This window comes from Chelmon rostratus, chromosome 18, assembly GCF_017976325.1.
Source record: "Chelmon rostratus isolate fCheRos1 chromosome 18, fCheRos1.pri, whole genome shotgun sequence".
Classification (NCBI taxonomy): Eukaryota; Metazoa; Chordata; class Actinopteri; order Chaetodontiformes; family Chaetodontidae; genus Chelmon; species Chelmon rostratus.
In genome coordinates, this window is record NC_055675.1 from 18,743,417 (window position 1) to 18,755,505 (window position 12,089).

Sequence of the window (12,089 nt, forward strand, 5' to 3'; positions counted from 1 at the left end):
ATGTATATATATCAGTGACCTTTACAAGTGCTGGCAGGCTCATTTTTTATTACCTTTGTACAGAGGTTGGCTGTTTTTTTTTCTATTTTCTGCAAAGCTAAGCTAAACAGCACCTTAAGTATACAACAGATAGACGCAAAAAACTTATTCTCCAAAATGTGAAGCTATTCCTTTGATAACTTTACAAGCTTTAAGGGCTTTAAGCTTTAAGGGCTTTAAGGGACACACAAGGGGGGGAAGATTGTTTTGTCATATAATGATTTATTTTGAAGTGCAATACAGGAAATGGGCTTTTGCATTGCTGCAGCTTGACAGTAGCGGCGGCGGGCGGCATGCCTGGTCAGTGAATCACATGTCTGCACCGTCCCGGTTATCCGCTGGTATAAATACAAGCAGCAGAGACACCGGAGCAGCTTCAGACGGTCTGGAGTCAGAGGAACCTGACGGAGGTGAGTCAGACGGGCTTTTATTTTGTTAAATCCTGCAGCTCGATGATGCTCAAACGGTCTCTTTGTATCCCAGCTGTGATAACTGTTATTATGATGAATTAGATTGGAAAAGAGAATAACATACAGCTGCATTTTCTAGGTTTAGTTTATGAAATGTCAGATTGGAAACATTTCTCACTGTATTTCAGATGCATAACGGATCTTGATTTTATATGCATTTTTTTGTTATTGTGGTGCGTTCAGTTGTTTTTCCTTGTACAGACTTCACGGCTGACTGGCTGACTGCTGTTTGCATTGCTTACTCATGGGTGTGACCTCCATCTTTGGATCAAAACAACTGGATTAGGGTAGATGACATCATAGTGTGGTTGGTTCACTTTAATACACTTCAGGCTATGAACTTAGGCACACCCATCAAACAATACTAACGGCAAAACAGAGGCAGAAACATGCAATTTGATGATGAACCTTGGAGTGAAGGTATAGAGGATGCACGCAGGTAGATTTTATACATGTGTAACAGCTATGTGCCAGTATGGACACAGAATGTATATGTTTCTTCTTTTTTGTACATTTTCTAGTTTAGAGCTGACCCTGATTTCTTCATAATCATATGACAAGTGAATCCTTTGGGTGCAGACATTCCCAAACACTTCAAATGAGGCCAAAATGAGGCCACGTGTGCCAGTGTCCCATTTGTTGTAAATGGGGCCCAGATGATCCACATTAGTTAATGAGTTAATTCTTATTATACCATCGGGGAAGTCGTCTGTGCAGAGAGAGTGAGACTGAGGCAGAGGGAGAATTGATCAGTGGTGAAATCAAGCATCAGCAGGTGTTTTCAGATGACGTAGCTATAAATGTTGCTGCAATAAGACCCTGGAGGAAAATTCATATGTTACAGATACAGACGAAGAGGTAACAGATAAAGAGCTGCTTAAATTAAATGAAATAAATTACAGAAATTAGAGCTCTTATAATTAAAAAGATGTATACAATGCAATATAATCAGACTGTATCAGTGAATTGTGCAAATATATGCGTAAAGAAACCCATTAGTGCCATGACATATGAGCTATACATATATAACATATAATAATATATTGGAGTTTGGTTCTGACTAATGACCATTTTCATTACTGATTAATCCACTGATTATTTCACAATTAATTGATTCATTGTTTTGGTGTATAAAAGGTCAGGTATTATTATAAAACGTCCATCACTGCTACCGAGGTGACGACACTAAGAAAACAGGGAACTGGAACCAAGTTTTTACATTTTTAGCTAAAAATGGCTGGCATGATAAATCGGTTATTTAAAGTCCTGGCTGATGAATCCAACAATTCAACAAAATGTTTCAGCTGCAAATTAAAGTATACAGTGTTATGTGTCATAGTGGTCGGCAGATATGGGTTTTTTGGCTGATGCTGATATTTAGAGAGCAGCTGATATAATGTTGTTGTTTTCTAGCATCTGATAAAACACAAAAACCAACAAAATAAATGTCCACGGGTAATCATAGACTATGAGTTTTAGTGCATTCAGCAACAGCAGATCAAAAAAATAAATAGTGCACACAGTAGCAACGACCGATGGCAATTATCTCCAAATAAAAGATATCGGTCCAATTAATTAGTCCATCTCCAATACATAATATATGTGTGCTATGTGTAATATACTCACACTATACAGTAACATTACAGTGATATGAAAAATAGAAGAAAATCATCATGTAGGATATGATATCTAAAAATACAATCATAGCAATATGATGTAAATATTACTTTCTAGTGATATATGTAATATTATGCATTGTAAAATAAAATAGTTTCAGAGATGGACTTGAACGCAGCATCTGATGCGAATGTGTCCGCCTGTTTAAACTCACAGTGGACAAATGCTCGTATTTCACTCGATGAAGCTGAGGCTGAACTTTCTGGAAGGCCTCGGAGACAACATCTGGACCCGAGGATGGTTGGTGGCTTTGCATTCTTTCGGTTGTATAACCAGGATCCCTGCAGCTGCTACTCAGCAAACAGTGTAGCGTGACCTCTGCGTTGTAAATGAGTTCTCCTCTTCATCTGTTTGACTTTCTCGGGCTTTGTCTGTTTTTTTCTCTCCTCTCATGCGTTGCTCATTCTTTCCCCTCTGCGCACGTCAAGACTTACTCATTCGGCTTTCTCCTCACTATAAAGGTCTCACTGGAAGGAGGCCGTCCCTGTTTACAGACCTTCCAGTAACTGGCATGCTGTAATTAAGCGATGGCTTCATTGCCACATGAATAATGACCTCATTGTTTAATCGGCTGCGTTTTTTTTTTTTTGCTGCACTGTACGTGTTAAACTCGTGAACACGTGAGCTCATACAGGGAGGAGAAAGTGGGACATTTTTTAGCCCCCAGGTGGGTGTCTGGTCCTGCTGGGTTTGGAGCAGTTTTTGACTTTTTCCACTGTAAAAAGCACAGAGATTCAGAGAGGTACACTGGAAACTCTGTAGCATTCAATGCGCAGAACAGAAGTTGCAACTAGCTTTATCTCAAAGGTGAGAAAACATATTGTTCAAACCCAAAATTCAAAACATACTTGACTTAAAGGTGCAGCCCTGACCATATGGAGAGAAAGTGGAGTTTGTTTTTTGAGAGGTCAAATAACGAATATTAATTAGGTAATTAATCTTTTACTGTCTCCTGGGCAGCTTTATGCCAAATGTGGTGCAAAAACAACACACTGTGCATACTGTACTGTGCTTGTTTCCATAGGAACAGTGGATTGTGGGCGAGCAGGTGACTGTGCAAACATCACTGAGCAGGATGAACAAGTGCTTTCACATCCAAAAGAACAACTTGCATAAGACACATTTTGTTTTCAGGACATTTCACGGTCAGACAGTAAATACAGCAAATAGCAATTTATGGGTCAGTATCTCTCTTAGCTGGAATGATATAATAAAATGACTTAACTATAACATTATATGACTAAAGTATGTGGACACTCACGGCTAATTGTGCTTAAAGCTAAAACCAAATCGGACCAAAAACCTCCTTGGTGGAGGAAAATCTCACCTGACAGCAGTTCCCCTCAGCTTGCAGAGTGTTTTAGCATCTTTCAGGTCGTGACTTTTGTTTTCCAGCCTGAAAGTTTTGGTTCACTATAGTGTAGTATTTAGCAGCTAAACGGCCAGATATATCCCTCTGGAGTTGGAGGAGACCAAAAACAGAGCTAAAAGGAGAGTGAAAAATTATAGTGTTTGCTAACAAGTTCATCATATCAGCTTAATCTTGATACTATGTCTGTGTTGTGTTTGTAGCTCCTTTCTGCTGCCCCCAAGTGGCCAAAAAAAATCAGTTATTGCACTTCACGCTCTGTTTGGGCCACCATGGGCAAAGTGAGGTCCATGGAGAAATGTTTTCTTGAGAAGACCTTCACTGTCCTACACGGCACCTTGACTTCATCCAACCCCTCAAAGGTGAACTGGAAAGCAGACCGGGAGCCAGGGTTTTTAAACCAGAATCTCCTTTGGCTGAATGGGAACAAATCCCTGCAGCCCGGCTCCAAAACCTGGTGGAAAGCCTGAAACCAGAACAGTGGAGACTGTTGTTGCGGCAGATTAATGCTCATGATTTTGAAATGAGAATTTTCAGGCGTCCATATGCTCGGTTGGGGGTACGGCGTTTGGCCGTAGAGTATGAGCTGTTCGTTATTCACCCATTCTCCTCATCATCACGGCTGCAGAAACGATCAGCAGAGACTCACAGAGAGAGAGGGAGATTAAGACTGCCTGGGAAAAGCTGCACAGAGTAGCGAGACAGCCAGTCCATCTCTCTGATGAATTTCTCCCTCTGTCTTTATCTTGTGTGTGTGTGTGTGCGTGTGTGTGTGTGTGCGTGTGTGTGTGTGTGTGTGTCAGCGGTGTATCACTCTCTGTCGAAGCTGTGACCACACAGGCAGCAGAAAGAAATGGGCGAACAGAGAAAGGGCCTGCTGTTCTCTTTACGTAATACTTTTGAAAGGCAAAGTTGGTCAAAGTCACAGGAAACACTGATCTGAGGCCAGTTTGGTCTTAATGTCCTTGCTGGTGGTTTAGTGAATGAAACTGGAGACGGGGAAAATGCAGTCAGCAGGCATCACTTTGAATTATTTATCAGTATTGATCTGTGCGGATATTTTTATGTAATGCTGTGTCAGGGTGGAAAACTGCTGAACAAGCACGGTCATTTTCTACTGCGTAGCTCTCTGGTTTCTCTGCAGCTTGTGTCGCCATCTAGTGGACATAACGGGGCATTACAACAACATTACACATTCATGTCTGATGTTTTTCCTCACAGGTTTTTTTATTTTCTCATCATTGCCTGCTGGCCCCGTGAGAGTCAGAGAGGATGTTAATGATGATGATGATGATGAAGAAGAAGAAGGGGTTGAAGACTCTGGCTGTGATGGCCCTGCTTCTGGCCTCAGTCGACTGCATCCTTCTTCCATCACAGGAAGAACTTACTCGTAAGTTTCACAGCGTTTCACCCACATTGCAAAAAAAATACTGTTGTGTTTGTGCTTTTTTCATTTTTTTTTTAATTATCTTATTGTATTTCACAGTAAAACAAGATTTGCTTCTTCAAAAACAAGCTGCTTTTGGGACTTTTCTGTGTATTTTTTAAATGCTGTGATCACCATTTATTAGTCATTCCATTCGTGTCGCTGTGAAAACAGCTAAAATCAGAAGCAGTGAATGCGCAATGCGTCTCTTGTTGCAGAGATCTCCCTCCAGGGGGAGAAATATCTGGACAAACAGATTGAGAACGCCGTTAACGGGGTGAAGGAGATGAAGAGTGTGATGCAGAAATCTTCAGAGGACCACAAGAGGTTTTTGGATGCCCTGGAGAAGACCAAGGAGCAAAAGGAGGTGCCTGATGATACTGCCAGAATCAGACAGCGTTTCTTTATACTACAGAACGATTGACTAACAATTCCTTTTTCATACATGTAATCTTATATTATCTTAAACATATTGCAGATTTTTTAAAGGTTATTGTTTTTTGAGCTCTGACAACAGCAACTATATTAAAACTATATTAAAGGCAATCTTAAAACAAACAAAAGCAAAATATGTAGAATTATCTTCTTAACCTGCAGAATCTCAAACTTTTTGTCACATTTGATCCTGAAGGAAACTCGATTCAACGCTAACAACCAGCAGCGGTCACTAATGCCACTCCCCTCTGGAAATCTCTGTTGTTGAACTACAGGATGCGCTGCGTACGGCTCAGGAGGTGGAGGCCAAGCTGGAGCAGGAGGAGGAGGTCTGCAATGAGACCATGAAGACTCTGTGGGAGGAGTGTAAGCCTTGTCTGAAGAGCACCTGCGTTAAATACTACTCCCGAACCTGCAGCAGTGGATCCGGACTGGTGGGACGCCAGGTCAGACCATCACATGTGGATGCTCTGTATCCACAAATATGTTAACTGTAATCAGTGGTGGAATCTATCTAAGTACTTTTACTCAAGTACTACTTGGTTACTTTCCTTTCATGCCACTTTCTACCCCTACTTCACTCCAATTCAAAGGGAAAAACTTTACAAATTAGGATTTATGCCCACAGAATGAATGAAAATGCACAAGAACTGAAACACTTAGTCGATTAATTGAACTGAATTAATTAATTAATTAATTAATTAATTAATTAATTGAATTATTTTGGTTTTTAAAAACATTTGAGGATTTTCTGCTTTTGTTTTGAATTACTGCCATCACTTTTAATTAGTTTTAATAATTTTGAGGTTTGGACGAAGGCTCTGTGTACTTGTGAAGGTGTTTCTCACTATTATCAGAGTTTTTACAAATCAGTTAATGGAGAAAATAATAATGAAAATAATAATCAGTTGAAGCCCAGTTAGTTCCACCTCAACCAACTGCAGCAGCAAAATCCTGCTTTTACATGAGTGCATGAGTAACAATAATGATATTGGTATTTTTTTACAGTGGTGGTATTTGTACTTTTACCTAAGTAAAGGATCTGAGTACTTCCTTCACCACTGATTATGAGTTATATCTTTGGATTCAAATAAAAGACAAGCATAAAATACTTTAAAACAGCAAACTGGATTTTCAGTGACATGTAACTTTGTGGCACAAATACTCCAGAAAAGATCAGTATCAGCAACAAAAAGACATTTCTACCTCTGATGAGGTACAGAGCCAAAAAGTATAGATGTTTAGGTTTGATTTGAAATTCTTTGACCTGCAGCTGGAGGAGGTGCTGAACAGAACGTCCCCCTTCTCCATCTGGATCAACGGGGAGAAGATAGACGTCCTGGAGCAGGAGGGACAAAGACAGAGCAAAGAGTTCAGGAACCTGGAGGACAAATACACGGAGATGGCCGACGGTGTGGACAGCATCTTCTCAGACAGCATGAAGGTACCGTGTAAAACCACAGCAAAGCTTTAAAAATCTATTAATTCCATTGCAAGCTTTGAATTAGAGGAGAGATGGGAGTTACTGAGATTTACCAGCAGAGCTTCACACACAAGTCTCAGAGCAAAGCTTCAGAGCGAGTCCTTGATTTAGGATCTTGAATCACAGCCATTGTTTGCATGAGTTAAAGAAAGTGACACTTCCAGATGAAACGTCAGCAGCTCCGTCTCCGTGTCGTCCCTGTTTCTCAGGTGGCCGATCACGTGCACTACAACCCTCCAGTGTTCTTCCTCCCCAGTTTCCTCGGCCCGTACACTCGCCGCAGCAGAAGCATTCGCTCTCTCTTCCACGATCCTTTCCACAGCTTCCAGAGCTTGTTCTCCCCCATGACGGGCATGGGCAGGAACTTCTTCAGTTCCATGGGCTCCATGATGGACATCGACGCGGACACACCTCCCAATGAGGGTACGCTTCCTCGCATAGTCCACTCAAATGCCCTCTTTACTCTCTGCTGATGTGCAGGGAGCTGTTGGAGGGTTTGCAGGAAGCTGGACTCACACGAGACTGAAACATGAGAAAAATCTACTCTAGCATACTGTGGCTTTTTTACAGGTGCATTCAAACTCAGAGTCTATTTTAATTCCCTTCTGACTGAAATTCAGGACTGATTATCAGTCCACCATGTTGCACCAGCATGTTTTGCAGTAGCCCAGAAGGGACAAATGACAGAAACACTGGCTTTATAGAGCGTCTTTTGCATTTTTAGCAGCCACTGCAGGGGAGGTTGAGGTGACTGGTGTTCAGTTGGCTGCAATCTGCAGATTCACCACCAGATGTCACTAAATCCCCCACACTGGTCCAAATAGGAGAAAGTTTGGGAACTTCTCTAGACTCACATGTCGGATAACTGGTTTGATTCTAATGTTCAGAGAGTGTTAACAACAGTTTTATATTGTTGCTTTGTCATCTGCATCTGCACCAGGCTCGGCGTGTATCCACATGTGTAGTCACGTGACCAGAAATCACAATTAGGATTAGAACATTTGAGTTGAAGATTTGAAACAAGTGGATCTGTGAGTGATCCCTGCAGTTTTCTGTCAGTTTCAAACCAGACATGTAAACTAAGAATACACGTCAAGGTTGCGAATGGACATTTCCACGCTGTGTGTTTGTGTCTGGTTGCAGACGGAAGCGTTAATGAGGACGTGGTCATCACCAAACCGTTTGGCAATGGCAGGATGACCTGCAGAGAGATTCGCCGCAACTCAGCCGGTTGCCTCAAGTTCCGCGAAGAGTGTCAGAAATGCAAAGACATCCAGCATATTGGTAAGTGGAGTTAGAGTTAGAAAGCTAATAAGTTAGAAAATGTGGAACGTATAGGCAGCAGAAACAAACTAATAAAGCGCAATACTGAGGGAGAATACATGAGATTAAAGATGTCATGAAACAATAATAATAACCATTGAAAATGTTAAGTGGGTTCGCTGAGGCCCGGCTGTGTCCGTTCACGCAGCTTCCTCCTGCAGGAAACCAGCAGGAGCTGAGTGATGATCCAGAGATGTTTTTATTAGAGCAACACAATTAGGATTTATGTTAATGCAGGAAACAGGAAGGGCTTCAACTGAATGGCAGCGGAGGCAGAGAGCGTCATTTAATTATGTAATCTATTCCCTTCGTGTTGACGATGCTTTTGTTCCTCTGCGGTGAGCAGGAAATGTTTCATCTACATGTGAATCACTGAGACATTTGGAAAACACAAAGAGGTTCATATTGATTTCACACTCAGAGGGATGAACACTATAGCCTAAAATCTATCTTTAGATTTTAGGTAATATCATGCAGCTGGCGCACTTTGTGTCTATTCTTCTTGTCCCCTGATTGAAAACTAACAGTATGTTTATCAGGAAGAAGGTTTTTTCTTCTATGACATTATAAAACATTGTCAGAAACACTGTAAACTGAGGCCAATCAGGTGGATGTTGCAGCTCATGGGTAAATGTTAAACCTGTAATAAATGATTTTTTGGCCACTTTGGGGCACAATTTTGACATATCATCACTTTTTAAGTCTATCTAATGAACTTGTTAGCAAGCAGTTGATTATTTACACATCCAGCAGTTACAGAGCAACATTATTTTGGCTCATTTCTGGTCAGATGATAAGTGTAATTTAAGTATTACGCTTTTTTAGCTCCATTTTTGCTCTCCACCACCTCCTGAGGGAAACATCTGGCTCTTTAGCTGCTAAATGCTTCACTGTGTTCCCCAACTTTGTCTGTCTGTTTGCTGAGCAGGTAGTGTACAGTTGGTTTTTAGAGCTTTTTCTCTGAAATCGGCAGCATGCTGCATCCGAAAATGACACTATGAGAGCAGAGAGAGTGAAGTTAAACAGTAAAGTTGCTCTGTAAAGCCGACAGGAGCTACAGATTCAGGTTCATCGGCGTCAGCGACCCCTTTGAATTGTCATTCAATACCTGGTTTGTCATAAAAATCAGGCAGCAAAACAAATGTAGTGTCCTCTAATTGATTGAAGTCCAGTGTGGTCAGTACATGTTTCTCACCTCGCTCGAGCGCCTTGATGATGGTGTTCCTCCACAGACTGCTCCGGGAAGAAGCCTCTGGAGGGCCCGCTGAAGGAGGAGCTGGAGAAGGCGCTGGCCATGGCCGAGCGTTTCACTCAGCAGTACAACAGCCTCCTGAAGAGGTTCGAGGAGCAGATGTTCAACACCTCCGCCATCCTGGACCTGCTCAACTCACAGTTCGGCTGGGTGTCGACTCTGGCCAACAACACCAAAGACGACTTCTTCCGGGTTCAGACGGTACGTAGACCTGCTCGCTGAACTCATCCGCTCTCCATCTGCTTGTGTTGGTTCGAAGTGCTTAGCTTGACCGCCGCCTTGTAAGCTGAAAAGACTGGTATGGAAAGGCAGATGTGTTTACTCTGTTCGCTGATGAACGCCTCCCTGTGCTGCAGGTGATCGGCAAGGACACCGAGGAGAAGACAGCCGGGGAGGAGGAGCAGCCTGAAGACACCAAGGTGTCCGTGCAGCTCTTTGACTCGCCATCCATGAACTTCAGCGTGCCGGGCAACATCCCCTGGACCGACCCCAAGTTCTCCGAGGTGGTGGCCCAGGAGGCTCTGGACCGCTACAAGGAAACCAGCGTGTGAGTGCAACAGCGCTACAAGCAGGAGAAATAATAACCAAAATTTTTAGAGTTTTATTTGCTTTCTTGCTGAGAGTTCGATGAGACGATTGATGCCACACTCATGTCTGAACCATAAATATGAAGCAACAGCCAGCAGCTGGTTAGCTTAGCTTAGCATAGAGACTGGAAACAGGAAAAACAGCTAGCTAGTCTGGCCAAAGCTAATAAAATCAGCCCTAAAGTCACTACTGCTTGATTTTTTAATCCGTACAAAAGCTTTTAAACTCATCTGGTGGTTGCCTAGCAACTGCTCCAGTGACTGTTAGCATCTGAGAGATGCAGGCTATGCGTTTCCAGTTTCTAGTCCATGTGCTAGGCTAAGCTAACCAGCCGCTAGCTGTAGGTTCATATTTACCACACACATATCGTGAGAAAGCTAATTTAAAGGATTTGTTAAGCTTGAACCATCAAGTTTGGTTTGTTTTCTTGTAGCTTGTTTACGTGTCCTGATTGAACTGCCACGTCCTTGAGGTTACCTACGATTTATTTTTATCCTGACAGAATCTTTCATTTGCTAGATACTGCTAGGACAAAAGCAGATTTACTGTTCTTAATATTTTTAGATTTGTACAAATTCGAGGCACATTTTGAGGGACTTTCAGCTTTTAATCCACATTTCAGAGAGAAGTATTGTACAATTGACAAGTTTCTAATGATTTTGTAAATAAATATTTCTTAGACATTCACTTGACTAAATTATTTGAGACCTTTGTGTGATTTGTATTTTAGATCTGAAGCCTCAAAATGTCAAAAATGTCCTAGACCCCAGTAAAAACAGTAAATAGCAACAGAAATTTACATTTTGGACATTTTAATTGTCTCATCTTTGAGCGAAGAGGCTTTGAATTTAATCTTTTTTTTGTCATTGTTTCCAAAGTCAAGAGAGGACATTTTAAAGTCAGCCGTGTCCATTTAGGTCTCTTTGGTCTCCTGCTGTCCTGACAATGTCCGCTCTCCTTGTCTTTGTTTTTCCAGTATTGTCAAATAAAGCTCCCAGTTGGATTGGCGCCCCAACAAGCACTGTCAGCTGCCAAGAGAACGTTCTGGATTCATCACACCTGAAACCCAGACGACTAACACACCTGGAAAATCCCCTGAAGCCAACCCACTGATTCTGATGTGAATCTGAATAAAGTCCTGCTTTTGCAAACGACACAGTTTAACCTCAGAGATTTATATCGTTACATTAGAACTCTTTGTCCTGCTGTAAGAGGAGATATTCAGTAGATGTAGATAACAGGCCTGCTCATGTCTGTAGCGCCTCCATCATAAGGTCTTATACTCTATGTGAGCTGGGCTTTGCAAACAGGTGCCACAGCGCCTACATGATTCACGCTTGATTGATGAAATTGATGTAACTGACTCTGAAACAGTTAATTCTCTGCATTCAGGCTTTCTAGCACATTAAGTTTTAACTGATATTTTCTCCACAACGGTTCAATAAAACAAAGATTTGCAGGAAGCTCAAGTTTAGAGGACGTTAATTCAGGCTGTTTCAGTGACTTTAATGACCTGGAGGTCCCTTCTACGGATCTCGTCTGAGTCGGTTGAAGTGGTTGATTTGCTGGAGTTAAACTGGAGAGGTTAAGAGTCGAGAAAGTGAAAATATTTTAATAGTTGACGTTCAGGATTTCTTTCAGCTCCGCTGTACAGCAGCTTAGCAATGAAGCAATACATGGAGATCTAATAAAACCTGCTTAAATCCATTCAGAGTCTTTCTCATTTCTGTTGAGTTTTTCTGAATTTATGCTGCACTTAGAAATATTTTCAAGTATTTAAGAGCTCAAGTGCTCTTCTGAGACACTTTTGGATTGATTGTACAATATAAATATTCAAATCCCTTGATTTTTTTGCAGTTTATCATGTGATAAAAAGTGGATTTCAATTACTTTTTAATAAATCTACACACAATAACAAAGAAGTGCTTGCTTTAAATGTTTGGGGTTTTCAAAACAGAAGTATTTAATCCTTTGTGATGCTGCTGCAAATTGAGCTCGAGTGTATCCTGATTGGTTTGTTTATATTT

The 12,089-nt window shown here is 41.5% G+C and overlaps 1 protein-coding gene across 1 annotated transcript; it reads left to right on the plus strand.

The window, feature by feature from the left end:
* The first annotated feature begins 327 nt into the window (after positions 1–327).
* clu (clusterin) lies at positions 328–11,803 on the plus strand. The gene is made up of 10 exons (XM_041958940.1): positions 328–449; positions 4,777–4,945; positions 5,200–5,348; positions 5,692–5,862; positions 6,690–6,860; positions 7,109–7,322; positions 8,043–8,183; positions 9,455–9,675; positions 9,831–10,021; positions 11,039–11,803. Exons 2-10 carry the CDS (start codon positions 4,828–4,830, stop codon positions 11,049–11,051), a joined length of 1,389 nt encoding a protein of 462 aa, XP_041814874.1. The 5' UTR covers positions 328–449; positions 4,777–4,827; the 3' UTR covers positions 11,052–11,803.
* The last annotated feature ends 286 nt before the right edge of the window (positions 11,804–12,089 follow it).

Coding starts and splice junctions, on each gene's coding strand:
- clu (XM_041958940.1), top strand. CDS start 4,828: ATGTTAATGATGATGATGATGATGAAGAAGAAGAAGGGGTTGAAGACT. Junction 7,323..8,042: donor GGACACACCTCCCAATGAGG/GTACGCTTCCTC, acceptor GTCTGGTTGCAG/ACGGAAGCGTTAATGAGGAC. Junction 9,676..9,830: donor ACTTCTTCCGGGTTCAGACG/GTACGTAGACCT, acceptor CCTGTGCTGCAG/GTGATCGGCAAGGACACCGA.